Source organism: Arthroderma uncinatum, assembly GCF_011692745.1.
Source record: "Arthroderma uncinatum strain CBS 119779 chromosome Unknown scaffold1, whole genome shotgun sequence".
NCBI lineage: Eukaryota > Fungi > Ascomycota > Eurotiomycetes > Onygenales > Arthrodermataceae > Arthroderma > Arthroderma uncinatum.
This window is the reverse complement of record NW_022983863.1, coordinates 3,386,213-3,413,136: the sequence shown is the minus strand read 5'-3', so window position 1 is coordinate 3,413,136 and position 26,924 is coordinate 3,386,213. Positions and strand designations below refer to the sequence as shown.

The window sequence follows — 26,924 nt, the reverse complement described above, 5'->3', positions numbered from 1 at the left end:
CAAATGATCGCGTCTCCTAGATGACCTTCCCTTCCCCTTCTCACTCCGCCCAATCCTCGATTGCTTCTGGCACCGATAAGCCGTCTACATCTCGATCTTCAAGACTTCAGCCGTCAGCTTGGGCCGTTCCCTCGTCCCAATCGACCGCTCGTCGTCCCTTGACCCTTGCGACATCCAACCTACCTTTGTCAGCTGGCACCTCCTCGCCGTCTTCTCGTCGACCGGCTGCTGCTGCTGCAGCTGCGGCACCATCCCACAACAGTCCAGCGCCTCTCTCAGGGCCTGCCACGTCTCCATTGGCCTCGACCTTCTCCGCAATCCTGAGCTCGACCTCTCGCCTCCCCGCTGCGCGTGGTAACCCTTCGCCAGCTCCGACTCCTTCCTCCTTCACTTCTTCCTTCCAATCTGGCGCACAGCAGCCATCACAACAACCGATCACATCTCCAAAATCAACTACTACCGTGCCTCCTTCGACAGCCTCGCACCTGGCGACCCCAACGGCTTCAGCACCAGGAGGAGGCGGTAGTGGTGGGGGTGGAGGCGGCGGAGGTGGTGGTACTGCCGTGTCAAGGGGCGCCACGTTCTCTCCTCTGTTGACCGGCACAGCTGTCGGCTCGCCAACTGGGTTTCCATCCGATAAACCCTCGTCCGCGAACGTATCGTCGGGCGGCGGCGCCGGCTCGAGCCAATCGTCTCTTTCCAAAATTTCAGTTGTCCAGGTCTTCCTCTTGCTTGACTCTATCAACGAGAAGGAAGGAAAGGAGAAGTGGGAAACCAAAGCCGCACAAATCCATAGGGTGAGTCTACGTCTCATGCTTACATTTCTGGCCAATGACTGACTCCGCCTTCTTAGCTTGTAAACTCCAACGGTATGGAAGTGTTTTCAAAGTACTTCCGTCGTCTGCTATCCGGCAATGCAGGCCAGATCTTTTCCGGAGCCAACAAAAATGTTGACAACGCCGGAAATTATCCCTTGCTGGTCCAGGAGATGCAAAAAGTAGCTCTTGACCCTGACCAGAGCCGAAAGATAGCAGAGACCATCGATACCTCTGAAGGCGATATATTTAGAGACTTCGATCTGTCAACATTCCTCGATCACTTTAAACTCGACCCCATTCTTAAAACCGCTCTAACCCTCGCCTTCAAAAACGTCACCAAATCAGATCTTCGTACCAAAGGTAAGCTCTACCCGATAGTAAATATATCTTATTAATTCTGACCCCTGCTGCAGCCGACGCCATATTGTCAGCATCACTCCCTCAGTTCCTCCAAAGCCTCTCCACCGTTTCCGAAACCAATAAAGACTCTACGCCATCCTTTATTGGTCTTACTATCGAACGACTTATTTTTAACCCGCCACGTAATTTTAACGAGGACATGAAGAGGAAGCTTGTGTATGATGTTCGCATACGCTATCAGAACTCCGATACTGAGATCCCAATCGAAGTAGAGTCCGCTCTGCAGATGTTCTCTCTTGCCGATCCACGACTGTCGCTTGTTCGCCAGATTCAGGCTCGTGGTCCGCAATCACTTGGAGATCCTGATTCCATGCTTGATACCATCAAGGCAGCTGGCACGGACGCATTCAGCGGAGAACAAATTGGCAATGCTATCCTTTACATTGTCTTGTCTCAATCCTGGCAGCAATACCCGCTCGACCTCTTAATCTCAACTCTTCAGAAGCAGCACTCGTCACACCCAATAAATTGGCCGGAGGCTGTACGCCAATTTGACAAGGACGGCCTTCGCGTTGACGCTTCCCAGTTCACGCGGTTGTTCAATGCCTTGCTCCCTGTTGCGCAGGAGGACAAGTCCCTCGACCTTCAGATGCTTTGGGGAGGTGACTGGAACCATAAAAATGCGCAGTTCTCTTTCCTGACTGCCTTCCTTACTGCCGGCATAGACGCAGCCGGCATCGACACATCTCAAATTCCTAACTTCCGCCCCGCCTTTAATCCTGAAATCTTCGATGATGCCTCTGAAACCGTTAAGCACCAGGCAGAACAAACGAAAAATAACCCTCTACGTTCTCTTGACGCTACCAAGGCAATTTTCGATCTCGTTCTTGTCTCTCCTGCCACCTGGGCTCTTCCAGAGAGTCAAAACTTTGTCAAGACTGTTCTCCAACACGACCTCCCCACCTTCCTTTGCTCCGCGTTTGCCGTCCCCCAACCGTGGACCAATGTTCAGCACAACTTCCTCGTTCGCTCATTCATGATATTCATTTTAAAACGCCAGGATGGATATCAATTCGCTCTTCACGGAGTGTGGAAACTCGACCAGCAGTGGGTGGGGGAGCAACTCTTCCATGCCTTTACCCAGGATCCTTCATGCACTGACCTCATTTATGAGCATGCGGTTGAGCATGGATGGCTGGATTATTTGCTGGACTTTACCAATGGCCTTGCTATGGACCTTGCATCGCTTGCCCACCAGAAAGGATCGTTTGACCTGGAACATTGGGTCAAAGGCACTGCAGGAAAAACCCCCGTCGATATGGGCGGCCTACTCGCCAAGTTCCTCAGGATAAAAGCTGAAGATGAATTGAGGGTACAACGAGGGGAGCAACCGGGTCCGCAGATGGTAAGCCTATCAGTTAAGACTGTATTTGCGCTCCTGATGATCCTTGAAGACTACATCACCGACCACGAGAACCTCACCCCTATCCAGCGAATTTGTCTTCAAACTTATCCAAGACTCATCAACTATGGCGAAGGGTTCGACGATGTCATCGAAGCTAATAGTGCCCGAGGTAATGCCATTCCTGAAGAAGTTGACAAGCAGATGCGTGATCTCTTTGGCAAGATGTACCACGAAGAGCTCTCACTACGGGAGATCCTTGAGCTGATGAGGCGTTACAAATCCTCACGCGAACCTTCGGAGCAAGATCTCTTCACCTGCATGGTGCATGGCCTCATCGATGAATACCACTGTTACCATGAGTATCCACTTGAGGCTCTAACGAAAACCGCAGTCATGTTTGGAGGCATCATCAACTTCAAACTAATCTCAGGCATACCATTAAAGGTTGGTCTTGGGATGATCCTGGACGCTGTGCGAGAGCATGAACCCCATGAGTCTCTGTATAAGTTTGGAGTCGAAGCCATTGAGCAATTAATCAGTCGCCTCCCAGAGTGGGTCGGATTTTGCAGCCTGCTTCTTCAAATTCCTAGTCTCCAAGGATCAACTATCCACCGGAAAGCTGAGGAAGTACTCCGTGAACAGGGTCACCATCCAATTAACGGAGTCGATGCAGCTGAAGTCAATGGCGTAGCTGATGGGCTATCACTTGCTAATGGTAGTATCAGTGACCTGGTCAATGAAGGAGCACCCCGCAAATTCCAATCTTTGCATGTAGACGCTCCACTTCGACCTGATATCTATCAAGAGCCAGACGAAGACACCCATGACAAAATCCTCTTTATCCTCAATAATGTCTCTGAACAAAACATCAAGACGAAACTTCAAGACCTTCGAGAGAGCTTAAAAGATGAACATCATCAATGGTTTGCGTCGTATCTTGTTGAAGAGCGAGCGAAATTACAGCCAAACTTCCAACAGCTGTACCTGGATCTTTTGGAACTTATTGATGATAAGACGCTATGGTCAGAAGTCCTTAGAGAAACCTACGTCAGCGCAATCCGGCTACTCAATGCGGAATCCACAATGAATTCTACCATCGACCGTACTCACCTCAAGAATCTCGGTGGCTGGTTAGGTTCCCTGACGATTGCTAAAGACAAACCCATCAAGCACAAAAACATCTATTTCAAGGAGCTGCTTATCGAAGCTTTTGACAGTCAACGACTCACAGTGGCTATCCCATTTACTTGCAAAGTTCTGAGCCAGGCAATCAAGTCGTCGATCTTCAAGCCACCGAACCCGTGGTTGATGGATATTATTGCTTTGCTGATTGAAATTTACCACTTTGCCGAGTTAAAGATGATCCTCAAGTTTGAAATTGAGGTATTGTGCGGTGATTTGGAACTGGATCATAAGACAATCGAACCATCTACGTGCATTAGGGAACGCCCTGCACAGTTGCACGAAGGATTACCTGTTGCTTGTCTCCCCGAAGGATTGGAACCTTTCGATGATATGTCCCTTGCGGGCATGAGCCGTGGCATTCGAACTGAACGAATTTCGCCCTCTTCCATCATTTCAAGCCTTCCCAAGCTTGACCAGATACTTGTATTCCCACCTTCTGCTGACCCTAACACCCTCAAGCAAATTGTCCATGGGGCCGTCGAACGCGCAATTGCCGAGATCATTGCGCCAGTTGTTGAACGCTCGATTACTATTGCGTCGATTTCGGCAGCTCAGCTAATCCTAAAAGACTTTGCAATGGAGCCAGATGAAGAAAAAGTTCGTCAAGCAGCTGGAACCATGGTTCGTGCTCTTGCAGGCAGTCTAGCACTTGTTACCTGCAAGGAGCCACTGAAAATGAGTATGACAAACTATATTCGTATGATTCAACAAGAGTACTCGGATCAACCGATGCCGGAAGGTCTCATCCTCATGTGCGTAAACGACAACTTGGATGCTGCTTGCGGTATCGTTGAAAAGGCAGCTGAGGAGAAATCGCTCCCGGAAATCGAAAAGGTGATCGAGTCACAGCTCGAAGCTCGTCGACGTCACCGTATCGCGCGACCCAATGAGGCATTCATTGATCCTTCCATGAGTCGATGGGCTTTGTTTATTCTGGAACCATACAGACAAGTCCCTGGTGGACTAAACAAAGAGCAGCTCGCCATATACGAAGAGTTTGCTCGCCAATCGCGTGGAACTGGCCAGTCACACCTCCAGCACGCATCAACTGACTCGGGTAAACAGCAGATCCCTGATGTCCTACAGGAAGCTTTCCCAGCCATGCCCAATTTGTCCACCCCTGCCGAACAGTCTGCGATCCCACACCCCGCCAGCAGAGGCCCACAAGACACTGATGTCCAGCAACAGGCGCTCTCCGGTGCGCAGCCGCAGATCAACGGCTTTTTAGAGGCATCTACTCCACGCGAGAAAATTGAAAGCCTTGTCACAGAACTTCAGCAGACTTCCCGGACCGAGAATGAAGAACACATCAAAGTTCTTGGACGTGAGAGTCCAATCCTCCACTCTTACAACCAAATTCTTCGAACTATTTTGTCGTCTCCAAATGGTGAAGAGTTGGCGAGATTGACTGCTATCAAAATCTGCAACTCCCTTTACACGCAGACTGAGAAGACTCTAGAGGTTGAAGTTCTCGTTCATCTGTTGGCAAAGATCTGTGAACTCTCGTCACTCGTTGCAAGATATGTTTGGGCCGTTCTCGCTGAGGTTGATGATGGACAAATGTTCAATGTTCCAGTTACTGTCGCCCTCATTGATGCAGGTCTGATGGATCTTCATCGAATTGACATGATGCTTGCCAAGCTGATAAAAGAGAAGAACCCCTCTGCCTTAGAGCTTCTCTCTGCACTGATGGGCCGTGTCTTACTGAACGACGAGCCATCAGCTCTACGATCTGACTTCTCAGGCAGCTTGGACGCAATGAACCAATGGGTTGTTGAAGAACCTGACCTTTCTCCTGCTCGCGACATCATCCAAACCCTTCGGGAGTCGGGCATCCCGGAAGCAGCAAACCCTCTCTTGACTGATCTAGCACGATCGAAGAGGGACCAAATGGAGTATATCTTCAGTGAGTGGATCGGCGTATACAAATTCCCCGGATCCAATGACAGGATGTATAGCGCCTTTTTGAAAGATATGCACCACAGACAAGTGATGAATACACAAGAAGACTCGGCCCTGTTCTTCAGACTCAGCATTGATATATCCGTTGCCATGTTCGAACATGAATATCAGAATGTCAGCGGAAATCTAGACGAAGCCTTCTTATATATAGATGCTCTCGCCAAACTGGTTGTATTGCTGGTGAAATTCCAAGGCGAAACTGACGGTGCCGTCAAAGCTAGCAAGCCAGCGTACTTGAACTCCATCCTCTCGCTTTTGGTCCTGGTTCTCAACCACCACCAAGTTATGCGAGGCGATAGCTTCAACCAGCGAGTCTTCTTCAGGCTCTTCTCAAGCATTCTCTGCGAGTATGGCGCTAGTGGCCTCCCACAGACAGACCAACACAAGGGCATGATGCTAGCTTTTGCCGATAAGTTTTTGTCTCTCCAACCTAAGCATGTACCAGGCTTCATTTACGGATGGTTGTCATTGATTTCCCACCGTGTGTTCATGGCCGAGATGCTTACCATGGATGATCAGATGGTAGGTCCATATCATTTAACTATATAAACTTCGTTGATCGTTTTACTAACTACGTTGTATAGGGATGGGAGCCGTTCTGTGAGATAATGCAAGTGCTGCTATCATATATCGGCGAACAGCTCAAATCGGCAACGGTGACTTTTGTGGCTAAGGACATCTACAAAGGAGTGCTTCGAATTCTCTTGATCTTACACCACGACTTCCCCGAATTCGTTGCTGAGAACCATTTCCAGTTCTGCACTGTCATACCAACTCACTGCAGTCAGCTTCGAAATCTCGTGTTGAGCGCCTATCCATCGTCGTTCCAGAAGCTCCCTGACCCATTCCGCGACGGCCTGAAGGTAGACCGATTGGAGGAAATGGGCAAGGCTCCGAAGATCACCGCAGACATTGTCACCCCACTTCAAGATGCCATGATTAAGGCACCCGTGGATAATGCTCTGCGAAGTTTCACTGCTGCGGATGCTTCTGTTCAGCAGATTTCCGAGACGATTTATAATTCGTCAACGAAGGAGACCGGGCTATTTTTCAACCCTATCGGCGTTGATACAGTCCTCCTAGAGGCACTTGTTTTGTACATTGGCCAGAGTGCAGTCTCTTCCAGTAACCAAAAGAGCGGTGCCGCCACCTTCAACATTTCTCCTGCTCTTGGATTCTTAGAAAAATTGGTCAACACACTACGCCCAGAGGCCCGCTACTATCTGCTCAGTGCTATTGTCAATCAACTAAGATACCCCAACAGCCACACACACTTCTTCAGTTTCGCCATCCTCCACATATTTGGCTCGGAGACCGCAGCCCAGCACGAGACGCACATCCGTGAGCAGATCATTCGGGTACTACTTGAGCGGTTGATTGTCCACCGGCCTCACCCATGGGGCCTAATCATCACTCTCCAAGAATTGTTGCAAAACGGCAACTATTCATTCTTCCGCCTACCTTTCATCCAAGCGGCGCCCGAGGTAAGGAGTTCCATCAAACATATTCATACCGACACATAACACTTTATTAAATTTTCTTTCTCTTTAGATTGGCCGTCTATTTGACGCTCTTCTGCAACATATTCAGCAGCAAAGCCCGCGCAGCCTGAGTTAATTCTCGCCCAACAAATCGTTGAAATTCTAGCAACGCGAAAACGCAGGTTTATACGACACGATATCCCTACGACAGATTCCCTCTTGGAACTACTCCCTAGTTGTGACATTGATGATGACTGTGACGATGAACAAACATACCACAACTTCATACGCTTACCTTAATACATTTGAGCCTTTGCGTGAGCATATGTACCTCTCTTTTTTTAATTTCCTTTAGATACTGCTCGGATGGGTTTCATGGTTCCTTGCTTTGTTTTGGACGGTATGCATGATCTGAGGTTGTTTATCGCCATGGCCCAATGTAATCTTAAAAACAGGTGTTTTTTGTTTTCCCTTCTATTATATTTATTAATCTTTTTTGCGGTTTTTGTGTATACAAGTCTTTAATCTCATGGAGGGCGAGATCAACGGTACGTTTTAACCAAAAGTTGATGGCAGGTACGGGGTAGCGTCCGGTTAGTTGGTCAGGAGTCCTCGTTCTTTACATGAAAGCAGAGCCTTATTATTATATACTATCAGGGAATAAACATCCAGTCCTAAGACTTGAAATTCTGAAAGCAGGAACAAGGCAATTCAAGGAACCTGGAGGTGCACGTGATATTCTGTGATATTGCCTAATCGAGTAGAGTTAACTCCATCGATAAACAATGATATCACCACATACAAATAATCCATATCGCATATCTGACAGGAACTACTCTGGCTCTCCAGTGTTCCAGTCGGACTCCGGCAATGCTTGGTTGTACGATGATATGAAACCAAACTCCATCCATCTCACAAATGGCGGACGTTAAACAGGAAGAAGGCATTTCAGTATGCATCACCCCTCGAAGACCAGGTCCGTGACATAGCTTACTCCCAGCCAGGCCGCCATACTACAGCCTGTTCGGGCTATTACCTCGAAGGTTGCGCAACGTTCATATATAAATCTACTACTCTTCACATGCGCCTCATTTGCTCTATTTGGCATATCCACGATATCATACTGGATATTCTACTACAATTTTGTCCCCCAAATCAGCCTCGAGCGCCAAGTTCATCTCCAATATGAGTAAGTTGAAAATAGTACCAAGATTACTACCTGTTGTGGGAGTTTTGCGCTCTAGAATTCAATTAATTGAGGTTATAGCGAGGGCTCTCCATACGGTACCGCGGCTATAGGATCACAGTTGATTCCTCTCCAAAAATACGACGTCAAGGTCATTTTGCAGCTCCCGTCTACGCCTGGCAATCGCGCTGCAGGGAATTTTATGCTAGATCTTGCCTTCCTTGAGGAACCTGATGATTTATCTGGCTCCACCGCAAACGTGTCTGGGAATGTCCTGCTGCGGTCGCGCCGCCCGGCCATGTTGACCTACACGTCTCCTATGGTAGACACGGCCCGTCAGTTATGGAGGCTTCCACTCTACATCCTAGGGCTAAAACGGGAGGCAGAAGAGCTCAAGATTGGGTTGATGGAGCGAGTGCAGTTTCCGCGAGGGAAAGGAAAAGTGCCGAAGGGTCTCAGGCTAAGGATCCAAAGCCACGAGCGTATTCAAGTATATAAAGCGAGTGTGAGGATAGATGCAAGATTTACTGGTTTAAGGTACGTGCTTATTGGATTCATATTTGATGATATCGCCGTCTCATCCTGTCATATTAACTTCACCCGTGTAGGTGGATCATGTACAACTGGAGGACGCTCTCTTTCCTCACATTTGGTTCTATGTTCTGGATGTTCTCTATGACAATCGCTACTGGTGTTTGGGTTCTACTATCTTCTCGGTCCACGGGGGAGAAGGAGAAGGACATAAAGAAAGAGGAGGATCTTGACACCGATGATGAGCCACAAGGGTCTTTGGAGGAATCCGCAGCCGCACAAATGCACGCTGCCGTGAGGTCTTCGCCGGAAATTAAGGTCGAGGAAGAGGATGAGCCCTCGGCATACGGTTCAAACGAAGATGAGGGAGCTGAGGAAAGCTCAGGCAAGTGAATGCAGCGACGCCGTACCGCCGTAGCTATTGTCCTACAGCCGAATTATATAATATATACTCCAGGGGGGTTAATTGTCCTATCATGAGAAGCAAAGCAATATATTCATCCTATAGTGCAGCTATAAACCCCTGCATTGATCGTAAACAATGACGACATATAAAATGCAGATTAGTTGGTGGGGTCAAGCTATCGCATAAATATTTCTGAAGGAACTTCGCGGGGCAAGAAACTTCGAATTCGATAACAAGCCACCGCAACTCCTACGAACCCCAAGCTGCAAAATGCATATCCTTGTAAGTTAACGAGTGCTCAGTTATTGACTTACTTTATATTTTTGCAAAAGGATACAAGTCGCGACTGAAACTAACACCGGCTGGTTAAATAGGTAGTCAACGACGACGGTCCGCCGTCATCTCAATCCTCGCCGTATATTCATTCCCTCGTCCATACGCTTCAATCCTCAGGCCATGTAGTATCTGTCGTACTACCGCATAGACAGAGATCATGGATTGGCAAAGCCCATCTTGTTGGGGCCACCGTCAAACCGACGTACTTTCACCCCGGTACCCTCTTCCAGGACGATGGCACAGTTCACCCACTACCACGCAGCGAAGAGCGAGAAATCAGTGAAGGCGACGAGTGGGTTCTCATTGACTCGACACCAGCTAGTTGCGTCCAAATCGGGTTGTTCCACTACTTTCAAGATCGAGGACCAGTAGATCTGGTAATATCCGGGCCAAATTATGGGAGGAACTCAACAGCGGTCTTCTCTCTTTCTAGCGGCACAATTGGCGGAGCAATGGAGGCTGCAGTTTGCGGATATAAATCAATTGCTCTCTCGTTTGCCTTCAGCTCACGCGATCATGACCCCGTCGTCATCTCAGAAGCCGCGAATCACTCTGTTCGGTTGATAGACTATATTTATAAGAATTGGGCAGACGGAGTCGACCTCTACAGCATAAACGTCCCTCTTGAGCCGGGAGTTGGGTCTGCGAAGATATTATATACACACATTTTAGACAATCGTTGGTCAGGGAGTTGCTTCGAAGCAATTGATGCTGAGATGAGCGGCGAGGATCCAGGATTACAGGAATACTTGCTTAGACAGAAAGAGGAAGGGAGTGCCGCAAACGGGGAGGCTTCCGGCCCCTCGACTGCAAGATTCCAACACAAACATTTCAAATGGGCCCCAAAATTCGGCGATGTCTACAAGAGTGAACAAACTAGTCCTCCAGGGAATGATGGTTGGGCGGTTAGGTCCGGATTCACAAGGTAAGCTTGTTTTGCAATCTATCTTACTATTCCCAAGACACTAGTCAACTAGTCACAACCGGCAAATCACTGACACAACCCTCGTTGATTAGTGTTACCCCTTTGAAGGCAAATTTCATGCATTGGCCAGGTTGTTCTGGTGAAATAACGCTGTGAGTGAAGAAATGGGCTTGCTGGAAGGAAATTGATGTGGTTCAGAGCATATATCCTTCCGTGGGCTTGCCAAATTCTCAATTGAACCGTGTATCACATGCCATTCGTCACTGCGTTTTTTTATTACTGCTGTGTTATTGTAAGAGTTGTATTCTGACTGCTCTGGATTGGCCCTTTTCATACAGGTTGAAAGAGACTCCAATATTTTATGCCCTTGTGGGTTGTCAAGACGCTTATGTACAACCCTTGGTCATAGGAGCTCTACAGAGACAATTCAAAAACACCTCTTACAGATTAATATCTTCCTTGTCCGAGCTACCAGACCCTTCTTCTCCGGTTCTTCAGTACAGGGTATATGAACAATCCGACTTCGAACATGTTCATACCCACCCTTCAACATCTTTGGTAAACTCTTATGTCATTCGCAAAGCATTGATACGAAAACATTTCTTATCAAATACGGTCGCCAATTGGTTAACAAAATACCCAAACAGCCTGCTTCAGAATCATTTCAAGCCTACTATAGACTTTGAACTGGATTACGCCGAGTTCCTCGACGAGGCTTTACTTGAAGCTTACGAGCTACGTGAGAGTCTAGATGCCAACGAAGGGAAAGAAGACTGCGATAAGGAATGGTGGATTTTAAAACCCAGCATGAGCGATCGTGCGCAGGGAATTCGCCTATTTAATAGCGAATCATCTCTTCAACAAATATTCGAAGAATGGGAACCGGAGGATACAGATTCAGAGGGAAGCACGGAGGACGCCACTTCTGGCCCGGACGCAGATGGTAAGGTAGATACCGGGATTGTTACTTCACAGCTACGACATTTTGTTGCTCAACCATATATTCTTCGGCCCCTTTTACTACCATCAACCTCAAACAGGAAATTCCACATTCGTGTGTACGTTTTGGCTGTTGGTAGCCTTAAAGTCTACGTCTATAGAGAGATGCTAGCACTTTTTGCGGACAAATCCTACGTCCCTCCATGGGAAAAGGAGGACGACGAAGAGGACGAAGCAACTTATCTCAGTCGCCACCTAACAAATACCTGTCTCCAGTCTGATACCACTGGTTCCGATGCCGCCCCTGAAAATGTTCAGAGGTTTTGGCGTTTGGATGACGCGGGTGCTTCTGTGCAACCAGGGTGGAAAGAACGCGTATACGAACAAATTTGCACTGTGACTGGTGAAGTCTTCGAGGCTGCTGCGAGGGGTATGATGGTCCATTATCAAACGCTACCCAATGCGTTTGAAGTGTTTGGGGTGGATTATCTAGTCGACGAAACGGGCAATGCATGGCTGCTTGAACTCAATGCATTTCCTGATTTCCGGCAAACCGGAGACGAGCTGAAATGCGAGGTCGTTGGCAAGCTGTTTGACGAGGTTGTAGAGATAGCAGTGAAGCCGTTCTTCCGCCCTACTGAGAAAGGCAATGCTGCAGACGACCAGGCTAATTTTAGATTCCGATTGGTGGCTAATATCGACATGGGAATCAAATGAGAAGGCTTCTGGGCACGTTTATCGTCAGCGCCGCTCTCTCGCGGATGTTACTGGCCGCCCGTGGAGAAAATTGCATGTACGGAGGCGATTCTCTCCTATTTCTCCCAGATGCATCGTGCATCGTGCATCCTGGCTGCCAACAAACATGTGTTACTCTGGAAAGTGTTGGCTGCAGCCCGGCGCGAAGGCACTATATCTAGGTGGCTAGCTGGCATATCGGCAACCAATGTACTTCGTCAATCCGGCAAATATACAACCGCGACGCTTGGATCGCCTTGGGATTGTGTTGCCTGTGAGACAGGGGTATAATGGCATTGGTTGTTATGAAATATGCAATATGCAAGGCTAAAAAAATTCGCTGCCCCTGCGAGTCACTTGATTTCTACAGGCCTTTCAACTAATTTTCAACCCTTGTAAATATGTTGTATTCTACTGTTCTTTGGACCGGGCTCGTCCCTGCGAGGCGTGTAAATTGCATTTTTTGGCCCCAGAATTCCTTTTGTCCCAGCGGGATGGGAGCGAGCGTGGGCATAAAGAGGCGAAACCGTTTGGACGGACTCCCATCTTTCGGATAACGTCCCCCATATTTTTGTTATCATTATTTGGAATGCTAATATTATGCCTGTGTCCAAGGTATTAAGATCCAGCTTAACGAAGATCTGCAGTGGGATTCTAGGATTATCGAATATCAACTGCATGCAACTGAATCTTTATAGGACGACAACGTTTGCTCTGATATAGCTAACCTTACACTCTCCCATACGGGATGCTCCCCTATCCGCGGCCTCCATCGCCACGTCTGTCTTTTTACCACTGAGGGCCTTGGGGCTAGGACCCTCTCGCGCTGCCGATTGGCTGTCGAAGTCACCTTTGCATAAGACAGACGCGGAGAATATGCACCAGATGGAGTATTGATCCCGTCATTTTCTCTCACACGGGCTATTGCATTCCAATGAAGCGTCAAGTCTACCGTGTCACCCTGGCTTGCAGGTAAATACGAGACGATAAACCTCCCGAGGGGACCTTACCTTACTTCATGTATCCCGTTCCCTCAGTGTAGGGAGTCTGTGGCGACCCTTTCACGAAGCGACACCCCCCCCCAGACGCCTATATGTGCTGCTATAAATGATCGCGAACTTATACAACAATGGGCATGGATTGATGGTCAAAACGAAAAGTCTAACAGGGATAACGTCCTACGTTCTCTTAATTACTGGCGGACAAGGGACCCGGCCTGCCCTCTGGGCGCTGAGATAGAAACCCTTTTACAAGCAACTTTCCGGCACAAGGAATCGCCGATTGGGTGCGACTAACATGTCTCAAAACACTGGACATTCAGACGGGGCGCCTATCACTGGATAATATATCAAGTGAGCACCTTCTTCGGCGTTTGCTCCGCTCTAGAACTCTGCGTCGACGCTTCGGCAGTCTATTCTAACTCTCCATGGAGCAGATCAACGAAGGATAAGCAGGTCGACTATCGGGCCTGGCGTTTGTGCTATGACAGCTTTTTCTCCACAGCAGCAGGTGTAGCATGTGTCGGGACCAGCTCGTCCATGGGCCCGTTCAAACAGCTATCTTATACACGGAAGCAGTGTAGATACACATCTTCTTTGACCGGAAGGGGGAGACTCCTTTCCTTCTTCCCGCCACCCAGTCACCAGTCACCCGGGGCATCTTCCCCCATCTCCAGGCCTGCTGTCACTCGCTCCCCGGCCGGAGGTCTCCATAAGATGCATTCGGGGGCCTTCACCTAGGCCCAGCGCTTGGGTCGCTGCCCTGGCACACGAGCCGCATCTATTTTTGTTCGTTGAGTGAGGGAGGTTATAATAACCCGTCCAGGTCACCCGCAAATCCCTTTCACTGCCGCGGAAGCAAACGGAAAGCGTTCGTCTTCTCGACTCTTCCTTATTTTTTCTTCATTGTTTTTGGGGGTCCGCCTGACTGGGAAAAAACCCCTGAGACTTCCTCGGCCGGTTCACTAAAAACTGCGCCTACCAAGTAAATAGTTATATTAACTTGGTTCCTTCCCGCGCGCAAATCAAAACAACAACTAAAAACCCATTTCCGCGCCTATGTAACCCTTCTTGTTTTTTTTTTTTTCCTTCTAAATGTTTACCACTCTCGCTCTGTAGCGCGCGCTGGGGTTTTTTCCTCTCCCCTTGCATCGACTTGAGTTTCTTCTCTCGCCTCACATATTCATCACCGCTCTTTGTTGTCCAGGGTTCGTGTCCCCCGTATGGAGTACACCCCCGAGATAGACACGCACACATGCTTTTAGCCGCATGCCTTAGTCGCCTTAGCCCGAACTAGGCTTTACCGCTCTCACCCAGCATCCTGCAACCTGCGAAAAAAATAATCGCTTTCGGCAGAGCGTTAAGAGGGATTTCGGCCTCAGCAGCCCATGAGCCTGCGTATCGGGTGGGCCGTTTCGGAATCATCTTCGCTGGCCTCGCCAAGATTAAAATAGTCTATCTTTCTCGACCCGCTGCACTTGGGGGACCTCAGACTTCGAGAGAGGGCATCATGGAGGGCTACGGCGCTGCGTCGCCGCCGGATGGGGTGTATCTTGCTAAGATTGTGCAAGATACGCTGCCTCCGTTAGCAGCTGCCTATTTCTTTGTGGCCTATCTCACAAGCATCCTTTCTCGCGACGGCAGCGAGAAAAATACGCCGTCGGCGCGACGTTCAGACATTGCGATCGGATGTTTAATATTTACAGTGTTTCTGACTTATGTAAGTGTGGGCAGAGATAATCCTGCGATCCGGCTGATCGATGATCAGTATGATGCTTACTCGTTCTTCTTTTGATTCCCCCCGATAGGTTGTGGACTCGATAAACCTGATATCTGCCACCTTTGGGGACCATGGTGTTGTATCTCCCAAAGGTCGTATTGTAAGTTTTAAGCTGGCATCTCCATGAATAAAAATCACGGTGTTAACAGAGCCTGCAGCTGTTTGGACTGTCGTCGGCCCTTCTCTGGCTCACTACCATCTTGCTGTACTCGGACAAGCCACCACAGCCAGTCTCATACCCTTTCTATGGCCACTGGTTGATATATCTCGCGTCAGAGATTGTATTGCTCCTAAGTCCCGTGGCCCCTTACCCTGTAGCAAACATCGTCAGCATCTTGTGCCAAATCTTTAGGGTTACTGCACTTTCATTGCTTATCTGTGCTGCTTTTGGTCCTCGGATCTTCCCAGGGAGGAAGGCAAAGCTTGACGAGGAAAATTCCCCTTTACTTGCACATGAGCAGCCGCTACTTGGAGAACCAGATGCCACTGGCGTCGGTACCAATGGAGCAGCCTATGGATCGTGCGACTCGAACAATTCGAACAACCTATCAACCAAAAATGGATCAAAGGACTCAAAAACGGAGGACAAAGTCAATGGCAGTGGGGAGAATGAGAAAAAGGGAGGCATTTGGTCGTCTATCAAGGACTTGAAGGTGCGATTTTTTTACTTTTCTCTCTCTCTCCTGTTCTGTATAAATCTAACGGCTGGTAGGCACTTGCACCGTTCTTCTGGCCTTCAGGGAAACCTCGCCTACAGTTCCTTTTCGTAGGGATGTTTCTCTGTCTGGTCGTCGAGAGAGCGTTGAATCTCATTATTCCTTTGCAGATAGGCCTGATAACCGATATCCTCAGTGAAACTCGAGGTAAAATCTCCCCCCCCCCCTTGAGCTATGATTATAGCGACACGTACCATCCAAACGCATAAATTGTCTCCGGATGCTAACTGTCAATCTAGGAGCATTGCCATGGAAAGAAATTCTGATTTTTGCTTCACTTCGCCTACTTGACTCCAGCGGGGGGGTGCCGGCGCTGCGAAGATTTATGTGTATGCCAGTTGACGACTTCTCATATTTGAAGCTCAGCACAACAGCATTCAACCACGTTATGTCACTATCTTGTGACTTCCACGATAATAAGCATTCCGGAAGGCTTTGGACCGCAGTCATTCGCGGCCAGTCGGTGAAAGACGTCATTCACAGCATTTTCTTCTTAGTTGGACCCATGGTTGTTGACCTTGTCTTAGCTGTTACCGTGTTGTATGTCAAGTTCGATGCTTATATGGCACTGGATGTTGCAACGGTAATGGTGCTGTTTTTGTGGTCGTCCGGAAAACTTGTTACAAAACAGAAGGATAAGCGACGAGAGTGGAATGAGGCTCGAGGTGCGGAGTTCACTGCTCTCTGTGAATCAACCGAAAACTGGCGCACAGTTTCTTATTTTAGCCGGGTGTCCTACGAGATATCGCGATACATGAAACTGGTAAAGGCCCAGCTACAAGCCCGATTCAAATTCAGATTTTGGGATCACATGGAGAGTGCGGCCCAGTCCGTTTTACTAATATGTGGGCTGATGGCTGCTTGTTTTATGGCAGCATACCATGTTGCTAGTGGAGAGAAGCCCATTGGCAGCTTTGTTATGCTGCTCAGCTACTGGGCTCAGTTATCCAGCCCCCTACAGTTTATTGCAAATGGGTTCGGGGAGCTGGCCCGCGATTTGGTCGACGTTGAAGAATTTCTTTCGATTCTACGCCAGAAGCCGACTGTCCAGGACTCACCCAATGCCAAACCTTTGAAATTCGAAACTGGGCAAATTGAATTTTCCAACGTCGATTTTTCTTATGATGGCAAGAGGGGAGTGCTCCGAAATATTAATTTCCAGGCGAAAGCTGGAGGCACCACTGCCTTAGTCGGCCAAACCGGTGGGGGCAAGTCAACCATTCTGAAGTTGATATTTAGGTTCTACGATCCCACTCAAGGTACGGTGCAAATTGATGGACAAGATGTGTTCGGTGTTTCTCTCGACACCCTACGTGAGGGTATTGGTGTGGTACCCCAGGATCCAACACTCTTCAATGCCTCAATTATGAGCAATTTACGGTACGGAAGGCTGGATGCCACTGATGAGGAGGTGATGGAGGCTTGCAAGGCAGTTGCTCTCCACGACAGATTTATGAGCCTTACGGATGGATATGACACGTTGGTTGGCGAGCGAGGTATGAGGTTGTCTGGTGGCGAGCTCCAACGTGTTGCCATTGCACAAACAATTCTCAAAGATCCGAAAATCGTTCTCCTAGATGAAGCGACAAGTAGTGTGGATAGCGAAACAGAAGCTCTAGTCCAAGAGAGTTTGCAAACGCTTACCGCAGGGCGAACGACATTGGTAATTGCGTGAGTACCCTTGGCTCTTGACTTTGCTCTTATTGTGAAATACTAAATATTTTAGGCATCGACTGTCTACCATCATCAATGCGGACCGGATCATTGTTATAAACAACGGGGAGATTGTTGAGCAAGGAACCCATACAGAATTGTTACAGAATCATGGATACTACCACCGCCTTTGCGTCCGGCAAGGATTCCTAGAAGCAAGCGAACCTGATAGTGGCACCCCCTTTTCAGAGACAACTTGTTCTTGCCATCAATACGCAACAAACGGGGAGAGGATTTCATGGAAACCGGATGCCCCAGAATTTATCCCTAAAGCGTATCAACAACCAGGCGGAAATGAGCTACAGCTCCCCCTAAGCGAGTGTGATCCAAATAGTAAATCTTCGGCGAACAAGGGATTTGCTGAACCCGCCGTTGATATTTATGAAACGGAGACAGACGACAGCTTTCACATTGAGACAGGGCCTGACAAGGAAAATATCCGAGTGAAACTTGCGGTAGAAAGTTCTACGGATATTGGAACTAGCGACCCGACGTTGAGGAACGAGACGGAGACAAGCCACGACGAACCTGGAATATTTTATCCAACGATGAACGAGAACGCAAGAGGCAATTCGCTAGGCTTTGACGAGAGATATAGTGCAACCACTACCCTAGACGAAGGGCCCTCTGTATCGAAAGGTGACGCACAAGGTTCTGATCGCCGAGGATTGTCAAAGAGTGAGCCTGCTACTGACTTGACAAGCAAAGCCTGCGTGGATGGCGATGAGGACTCGACCACCGCTGATGACTGGCAGACAGTTGGCGCCAAAACCAAGACTACGTCAAGCCCGGTTAAATCACAAACCAGAGGCTCTGCGCGTCAGCGCCATCGCCGCAGAAACTGGAAAGGAAGAGAGAACTATCAAAGAGCGGAAGCCGGACGTCGTGGACCGTGAACAGGCTTATTACCGCACACAAATTGTTAATCAAAGAGACGAAATGGAGTATCGGCGCAGGTAAGGAGCTATTTCGCTTCTTTCTTCTACTATGACATTCATGTTATAATTTGAACTAGGCGGAGTCAAGGATATAGATATGCCCATGTATATATATCGCCCAAAAATATTTCATAGCTGCGGCCAGGAGTTCGAGGGTCATAAAGGGGGTAAATTAGTACGCAACCGGCAACGAAATTGAAAGATAATTCTTATGAAGGTTTGAAAATTGCCGGTTCTGGTACGTATTCTTTTCCAGATTATTGAGCTTGCGTTTTATGTGGCTTGTTTTAGCCAAAATGTACTGCATGATTGCTATCCTTATCCGAATCTTTCCTGAGCAATAGCTCGCAGGTAATCCATCGTCTCATCCTCTTTGCGTTTATATGACCTAAGCCTAACCTCCCTCTCCTCAGCTCTAGATCTTAAGATCTCCTCTTTCCGCAGTTCTCGTTCATTCTTCTTTCGTGTTTGCTTCTCCTTCAATTTCTTAAAACCGTCATCTCCTTCTGCTCCACCCATTAGATCCGCGTCTGCAACACCCTCCACTGGTGACCCACCACGAGCTTCCGCAAATGCACGGTTAGAAGCTGATTTCTCCATTCGCTTTTCTAAAAGGCGCTCTCGAGATCCTGGCTCTGCTCGTGGTGCAATCTCGTCCTCGATCTTGCGAAGTTCACTTTTATGTGCCTTGAGCTCGTGCTTATGAGAAACTCTGTTTGCTCTGCGGGACTCTTCGAGATCTAACTGTTCTTCTTCTATAAGGGTGTTAGTTATGAAAGGAATAATGCCATGAGGTGATGTAGGCTGTGAGGCCAAAGAAAGGGTATGTTGTGCAGACGAACCTCGTTTCAGTGCTAAGTCTTCTAGGGTTGGAATTTTTGGGCCTGATCTATGAACCATTGACTGGCGATGAGAAACTGGTGCCTGTGGCCCATATGATTCCTCCTCTTCCTCCTCATCATCGTCTTCCTCGTCTGCTCTCCGGGATAGTCTTCCCTCCTCCCTACCCCCAATATGTGACTGGGGTTGTTTTGAGAGAGCTGCCCCATCTCGATGCTGATGTTCGTCAACGGAAACAGAGCGCTTCTCACTCTCATTCCTATAGGTAGGGGACGCCCTTCTACCCTGCGGCTTGTGAATCGGCGCATCGGAAGTCTCGCGGTTATATGCTCCTTCTACGGCCTTCTTAAGCGTTGCCGGGTCGTACCATCCTTCTGCAAGTTCACCCCGGTTCCTCAAACATGTTAGCTATTAGAACATAACAATGTACTAGAAAACAGAGTAATAGACAAGCACCAAGAAGCATCTCGCATAGCTCGTATGCGGATGGAGGGGTTATTATGCATTGTTCCTTACCATTTACCCATGAAGCTTTTCCATCTCCCTCTTAGTTCCCGCTCATCTAGCTCCTCTATATCGATATCTTTCTGGATATCCAAATACGTCCCAAATACTGGCTTATATCGGGATAAATCGCGCTTTGAGAGAGGTGCTGCACCTAATGGTAAAATAATCGGTAGAGCTTCGGCTGATCGCTGTCGCCGGTGACTCGATCTATCATCGTCTCGTCTGCTGCGGTGATGCTGGCGATGGCCATCATGGCGGTCTTCTCTGGGAGGTGAGCGTGATCGAGTATCTCCCCTTATTGCGGCCGATGAATGGCCACGATCGTAGTCACGGTGCCGATGGCGATGACGGTGGCGATCATGTGGGACAGAAGATGCTTCTTGGTGCGACATCGACGCTTCCTGATTCCCAATAGTGAGTTATGCTGACAATATGGCAAGGAATACTTGGTAGACTTTGTTTTCAACTCCGTAAGTCCAGCTCTTTTTAGAGATAACGTCACGTGATAATCCTTATCGGCCTTATCTCGAGCTCCTTCACTTTTATATCAACAAGAAGAACGCCAGTATATACAGCCATCTATTCAACTTGATATCATCCAGACTGCCTTTCGACATGGGATTGCATTTATAATACTCACGATCCCCCTTATTGAAGTCCGTCTATTTCTATCTAATCTCGAGCTATGATCATAGTCCCAGCATCGTCTATCATCTATTATTCAGACCTAATCCATCTGCGCAAACGCCTTCAGGGCCTCATGTAGCTTTCCAAATACACCGCTATGCCATCCCTTTAACGCTTCCCATTCCTCCTTTGGTAATGTTCCCCGGCTCATGCGCAACCATGCTCCCACAATGAAATCCGCATAATTTGGACCATTCCCCATCAGAAACGGCCCACTAGCATCCCTCTCGTACAACCTCGCAAGCCCACCCAGAGCCTCCTCAAACGACTTCAACAACTTTGTCCTCCCCTCCCCGCTAATCCGCATAACCTCCCATGGCATTCCTGCCCTCCGCGAAAACGCTGCCTTGCATTCCTCTGCAACAGCAGGGTCAAAAGGTAGCCCATGGGCCATTAGTTGCACATGCGCACTAAACGCAGCATCCACGTTTTTATTAAATCTGGCGTATTCCGCAGCAGTCCCCTCCGCCGATTTAGCCTCTGCAAGTGGCGCAAAAAGTGCCAAATCCCGGCCGAAGACGAAGTCCAGCTCCTGCTCCGGGAACAAGTCCCCAGCCCCGGAGGAGGGGTATTGTTCCTGTAGGTATGTCGCGATCTCAAAGGAGTCACCTACTATACGCCCAGTGGCTGGGTCAGAGATAACGGGTAGGGTTTGGTAGGGGGATCCGTCGGCGAATTTTCGTGAGGCGGGGATGTTGAGAGCACCACGGACAGAGCTAATGTCAAGCAGGGGCACCCAAGTTGTTTTGTAGGGAGTCTTTTTGAAGTTCAGGGCGTAGCGGGTTTTCCAGGGATTTGGGGAGCAGGCGAATTTTTCGGCCGGGGGTGCGAGGGCGATATCGTAGAAGGTGATTAGGCCCCCAGTGGGTGATGCCGTCGTAGATGTCATGATGCAACTGACACGGGGAACTGGAACTGTAATTGGAATTGTAATTGGAATTGGAGTTAGAATTGCAGGTGTTGGTAAAGTATAATGTGTCTGTGAGTTGCTCTATATACCAGTTTGTTTAGAGGAAAGAGTCATAATGAGCAATGAAGAGTTGATATACGTGGAACTTATACGGTAAGTTAGAATATCTTGGCAGATCAAGGCAGACACATTCCATTTACAGAGTATATTATTCTTTTTCTTATGTAGAACACTCAATCCTCAATGGTTGTATTACCATCCTTGTTGATCGATGCATCGGTTGCAAGCCGCCTTATACTTACTCCAGCATTGGGGATAACGGGGTTTTGTCTCATATAGTTTGGTCATGGCCAAGGCACATACCGTGCAAGGGTCCTGCTGCTCCTCAGAGCTCCCTTAACGCTGTACCTATAACGTTCATGCATCAAGCTTTACATCTAGCTACGTGGTAAATCGAATAGAATGTGGAAACATGTAGTCGACTCCCTAAGCTAGACTTCAATCTGCCGTTGGTGTATCAACTGTGTTTGTGCCAGGGCCTATCAGCTTCAGAGCAAGATGTAATTATATAGAGATATAGCTAGAAACAACCACCAAATTGCAAAGAGTATCATTTGTAATTGTTTAGTGTTAAAGAGGACAGATCAATGCTCTGTTACCGCTTTTATACTAAATATAGGCATACTGACTAAGTCACTTTAAGCTTAAACTTTAAATTAACCTTATTGTTATAACGTGGAAGTGAAATATTGGAATACACACAGCGTGTTGCCGGCAGTTTATTCTTTCCACGAGGATGATAGATTATAGAAGGAGTGTATATAAGCTGCCTTAGGTAAATATGATAGTATTGCATATTAGATAAAGCTAAGGTACAAAAGAAAATGGAGGCAGTGTACATTTGGATATAGCTCGTTAGATTGTGTTCCGTCAGAGTTGACGATAATATAAGATTGCAATTCCTCTTGAGGGAACGATTATTAGTCGAACACTCAATAAGCCACCTGTGAAGCAAGGAAGGCGGTCAAATAAAAGGAAGTAAGGGGATAGTAATAGGTTCGTAACGTTTGATTTGGTTTAGCTTGCAGTAGCTGCTGATTGCTGGTTATCTTCAGCCTTTTCAGTCTCACTAGCGTCTTCGACTGAAGGAGAGGCTGCGGCACTCTTGGCTTTGTTGGCAGCAGCCATCTGCCATGCTGGAATGCTTGCCGGCTTTCCGAGCTGAGAAAATGGGCTGCCAGATCGTTCCCGTGGAGCAGGAGTTGGGGCGGGTAGGGATGCAGCCGTAGTACTTGGGGTAGCGGTTTGCTGCGAACCGGCCGATGCTCCGTTCACCTCTGGTCGATTAACGGTGGCTGCGGTAGTAGCACTGGGTGCTGGCGTCGATGCTGTAGAGCCAAGTCTGTTGGTTAGGAGAACCTTTAGACTCCTTAGCTCTGAGTTGAGCTCCCTAAGTCGCTTCTCGTTTCCTTCCCGAGCCCCTTCAATCGCCTTGGGAATTCCATCCTTTAGGCCTCGTACTTCTTCGCTAATGCGTCTGGTATCTTCGTCACGTCTACGCGAAGATGATTTGAGCTCTAGCACCACCTCCTCGACCTCACGAAGTGCCGTATCGAGTCGTGTTGTGCGTGCTTCTTCGGCAGCTTTGAGAGCGGCAGTATCGGCAGAGAGCTGATCAAGGAGAGAAAATGCGCGGGAGAACTGTTCGTCTACACTCTCTTTGTCCTGTTGGAGTTGCGGTGAGGTAGGGGGTGCGATTAAGGGCGAAATGTAACGCTATAGAAAACGAGTAGTGTTAGTGAGCTATTGTATTTGGGAATAATTTCCAAAGCCAAAGCATTGTTGCTGTTTGACAAACCTTCGCGACAAAGTAGATGCCGTAGCTAACGCCGCCCATTACCGTTGCCATGATAAACCAATCTCTCCAGTCGCGCCTTGGGAGTCTGTGGCGTCGGATGTCATTAGCCTTGTGTATCCAGTAACACCCAAATAACCCTAGAGAAATAGATTTTGAGACACTCACTCTGGTGGTGGAGCTGCATAACCCCATTGCCCAGGTTGTCCATATCCATAGCTCTGGTTAGGTGAGGGCCGATAAGCTGCCGATGGTTGTTGGACGACTGCACGGCTTTGCTGCTCTGAAACCTGTGTAGCTGGACCAGATGATCCGCTCCTAGCCAATGCTAGGTCGACCTCTTCTTTTGTCAAGTTTTTGGATTGCAAGAATGCAACCTTCTTCTCCAAGGGTGCAGATGAAACGGAGGGATCCTGGAGGACTGTAGACATATGTGTGAGTATGCGGCGGAAGATATTAACAGGTCAGGCGAGCGATGTACGTACAGGTAACCTAACACGCGATAGATGGCGTTAGCTAAAGGTATCTTTGTATCAGGGACATGCGACATTCAACTTACCGCTGACGATATCAGCTCCTCTCGAGCCATTTCGCAGGTCAGCTCAAGATCCCAGATGTACAGCGGCGAGTAGCGATACCATGCACTTGCAGCGTAAGGGAGTCTCACGCTGGGGAACGAAGACGATGGAGCAGGAGTGTGTCTCCGGGGTCGATCGAAATATCACGATCTCGCCTTCCCTTTCAACGCCAAGCTTTTCGTCGACTTGCCGAGGTTGAACTTTCTGGGCCGCGGTCCCGTGATACTCGGATTATTGCTTATCCGAATACCGGATTCGGCCAGTGCCAAGATATCCTTTGTTTACATGGAGATAAGCCAATCTTGCATCACGATATCAAAAAAGGCCTTGGAAGGGAGTAAAGGACCAGGCAGATAGCAATCTTCACCGTGAATAGGGGCCGTCGATTGACCTGAACCACCTGCGACTTTATCCCGCCACCTTTCTTATCTTCTCCTTGGTTCAAAGCAAATAATACCAGGCCTGTCGCATCTCCGTCATGGCACAGGATACTGGTCTCTTTAGTGTCCGACGGCCACGCGAGGTACGATTTATACCCCGATTTATACATATAACCTGATGTATAGCATCGCTAACTATGACATTCGTTGTAGACCCTCGGAAACGTCCAAAATTATACAGCTATCCCACAGCCATCCTCTGCGCTGAAACGAACTAGCACCGCCGCCAATCTACAGAACCCGCCATTCACTTCTCAACATGCGCGGTCGACTTCTCTTGTATCGTCGCTTAGTCGACCGCAGCAGCCTGTTTTCCATTGCCAATCCACCAGCGGTGGGAATTACGGCATAGATGGCGGTCTATCAAGCGTTCGACGCTCCGTATCCCATAACATGCTCCATAGCGCAAGTGCTGGGCGCCAAAGTTATGCGCCGATGTCGATGGCTCCCCCGCCACCGCCCCAGTTACAGCGCCGAAGCAGTGTTTTATCGCGCCCGTCGACGGGCCCGCCTGTTGCCCATCAATCGTTTTTCGTCCAGGGATCAATTCCCGCGGGTGTACCACGAGACCCTCGCCCGCTCAGAGACCGGAGTTTCCAGGCGCGGATTAGCCAGGAGATATTGGAGTATTTAACGCGCAATAATTTTGAGCTGGAAATGAAACACTCTTTAACCCAAAATACATTGAAGTCACCGACTCAAAAGGACTTTAACTTTATTTTCCAGTGGCTATACAAGAGAATAGATCCAAGCTACAGGTTTCAAAAGAACATCGATACCGAAGTACCACCCATCTTGAAGCAATTGCGCTACCCATATGAGAAGAATATCACCAAATCGCAAATCGCCGCTGTTGGAGGCACACATTGGTATACATTTTTGGGAGTATTGCACTGGATGATGCAATTGGCCCAGATGCTTGATAGATACTATCAGGATCAATATGACTACGCCTGTGCGGAAGCAGGTGTAGATGTGACTGGAGATCGTATAATATTCCGCTTTTTGTCGAGTGCATATCATGACTGGTTACAAGGGGGCGAAGAAGAGGACGATGAGGTTGCAGAAAGACGGCTTATCCCCCATATCGAAGCTATGGCGGCAGATTTTGAGAAGGGAAATGAGAAATATGTGCAAGAGCTACAGGCGCTAGAAGAGGAGAATCGTTCGCTTCGAGACCAGCTTGAAGAACTTGAAAAGAATGCCCCTGATATCGCAAAGCTGGAGAAACATTTTAAAATTCTCGAGGACGATAAGAAAAAATTTGAAGATTACAATGAGAATGTTCAAGGGAAGATCGACAAATACGAAAATCGCATCAAGTTCCTAGAAGATGAGCTCGAGAAGATTGATCTCGAATTCCAGACTACCGAAGACGACCGGCTTGAACTGCAATCAAGTGTTGATAAGCGAGGCATTACGATTCAGGATATTGACCGCATGAGCACTGAGCGAGATAGGCTTCAGAAAAATGTGGAGGATATATTGGTGAAACTGGACGAAACGCATGCCAGAGTCATGGAAAAGGAATCAGAAGCCAACGCGAAACTGGAGGAGCTGGAGCAAGTCGCCAAAACGTACAACTCCCTTTCCTATCAAGCTGGGCTCATTCCTTCTACCACGGCCAATGCCAAAGGCCACGAGTTCGAGCTCTTCCTCAATATCAACGAAAGCAACTTCTCTTCATCCCAACTCGGAACATCACAGAATCACAGTTCATCAGAGGGTGATAGGTTACTTGCTGACGCGCATACGGGGTATCACCCAACCAACCTTATCAACTTGGACCTTCGAGGAACTGTTCGAAATAACCTTGTTGCCCTTCGCAAGGATATCAATGAACGCCGAAAGATTGCTCTGGACGAAGATATGAACCGAAGAGACCTCCTTGACAATATTAAGGAGGCCATGGACGAGAAAAAGAGCGAGGTAGAGGCATTAGAGCATAAGCGCCGAGCCGCAGAAGAGGAGTTTGAGAAAACAAAAGAAATAACGTCAACTCAGAAGTTGGCATCCGATGCTCAGATTGAAAAGATGGAGAAGGAACTTGCAAAGATGCGTGCAAGTCTTAGTGAAAGTGTTCAACTCATGGAGCAACGAGAGATGAATACTAACATTGAGCATGAGCAACTTGTCTTACGTGCGAATGCCTTGCGCGAGGAGCTTCATACCGGCATTGAAAGCATGCTCAACGATATTATCAGGTTCAAGGTCCATGTGCAGAAGGGCTTGGAAGACTATGAGAGCTTTGTTGCAGACGAGGTCGAGCAAGAACTAGGCGCAGACGACCTGGGTGATGGAGACCACGAAGCTCTTTAGAATGAATGAATGAGGCTCTCCTGATATCCCTCTCTTACTTTTTTTTCTATTTCATGATTAATGCTAGCCTGGATCATATTTTGGCGCATGGTTACCTTTGTTTTGTGAAAATTTGTTTGGGATTGGGCCTAGGGGTTGGGAATTTTTGTCGGAGTACTTGTTGGGTCTAAGGTACTCGGTAGATGAAGAGAGCGTTTTTAATATCTCAGACCAGATTCAATTTAAAGTAATATTATTCTACTGGAGATATGCATTTTGTTGAACGGAGATTCGGTGTAATACTGCCTGATCGTACGAAACACGTTAGTCAACTACGCCGTTTCATTAAATATCAGTGTCAGCTCTCCATCATCGAACAAATGCTACGCCCGGCG

At 48.2% G+C, this 26,924-nt stretch overlaps 7 protein-coding genes across 7 annotated transcripts; 5 read left to right on the top strand and 2 right to left on the bottom strand.

The window, feature by feature from the left end:
* Window positions 1–20: 20 nt before the first annotated feature.
* GIQ15_01036 (3'-5' exoribonuclease) lies at window positions 21–7,253 on the top strand (the record flags this gene model as incomplete). Its single annotated transcript, XM_033548453.1, has 4 exons — window positions 21–797; window positions 854–1,178; window positions 1,232–6,252; window positions 6,315–7,253. The coding sequence occupies 4 exons, from the start codon at window positions 21–23 to the stop codon at window positions 7,251–7,253; spliced, it is 7,062 nt and encodes a 2,353-aa protein (XP_033409404.1).
* An 876-nt stretch (window positions 7,254–8,129) lies between these two features.
* On the top strand, window positions 8,130–9,321 carry GIQ15_01035 (uncharacterized protein; the record flags this gene model as incomplete). The annotated part of the gene is made up of 4 exons (XM_033548452.1): window positions 8,130–8,162; window positions 8,216–8,400; window positions 8,479–8,934; window positions 9,006–9,321. 4 exons carry the CDS (start codon window positions 8,130–8,132, stop codon window positions 9,319–9,321), a joined length of 990 nt encoding a protein of 329 aa, XP_033409403.1.
* A 283-nt stretch (window positions 9,322–9,604) lies between these two features.
* Window positions 9,605–12,251, top strand: GIQ15_01034 (TTL domain-containing protein; the record flags this gene model as incomplete). The annotated part of the gene is made up of 3 exons (XM_033548451.1): window positions 9,605–9,616; window positions 9,709–10,595; window positions 11,243–12,251. 3 exons carry the CDS (start codon window positions 9,605–9,607, stop codon window positions 12,249–12,251), a joined length of 1,908 nt encoding a protein of 635 aa, XP_033409402.1.
* A 2,526-nt stretch (window positions 12,252–14,777) lies between these two features.
* On the top strand, window positions 14,778–18,372 carry GIQ15_01033 (uncharacterized protein; the record flags this gene model as incomplete). Its single annotated transcript, XM_033548450.1, has 6 exons — window positions 14,778–14,987; window positions 15,076–15,147; window positions 15,197–15,700; window positions 15,760–15,910; window positions 16,003–17,434; window positions 17,490–18,372. 6 exons carry the CDS (start codon window positions 14,778–14,780, stop codon window positions 18,370–18,372), a joined length of 3,252 nt encoding a protein of 1,083 aa, XP_033409401.1.
* A 360-nt stretch (window positions 18,373–18,732) lies between these two features.
* On the bottom strand, window positions 18,733–20,153 carry GIQ15_01032 (uncharacterized protein; the record flags this gene model as incomplete). The annotated part of the gene is made up of 3 exons (XM_033548449.1): window positions 18,733–19,169; window positions 19,257–19,648; window positions 19,771–20,153. 3 exons carry the CDS (start codon window positions 20,151–20,153, stop codon window positions 18,733–18,735), a joined length of 1,212 nt encoding a protein of 403 aa, XP_033409400.1.
* Window positions 20,154–20,488: 335 nt separating this feature from the next.
* Window positions 20,489–21,337, bottom strand: GIQ15_01031 (uncharacterized protein; the record flags this gene model as incomplete). Its single annotated transcript, XM_033548448.1, has 1 exon — window positions 20,489–21,337. The coding sequence occupies one exon, from the start codon at window positions 21,335–21,337 to the stop codon at window positions 20,489–20,491; it is 849 nt and encodes a 282-aa protein (XP_033409399.1).
* Window positions 21,338–24,269: 2,932 nt separating this feature from the next.
* GIQ15_01030 (uncharacterized protein) lies at window positions 24,270–26,550 on the top strand (the record flags this gene model as incomplete). Its single annotated transcript, XM_033548447.1, has 2 exons — window positions 24,270–24,314; window positions 24,385–26,550. The coding sequence occupies 2 exons, from the start codon at window positions 24,270–24,272 to the stop codon at window positions 26,548–26,550; spliced, it is 2,211 nt and encodes a 736-aa protein (XP_033409398.1).
* Between the last annotated feature and the right edge of the window lie 374 nt (window positions 26,551–26,924).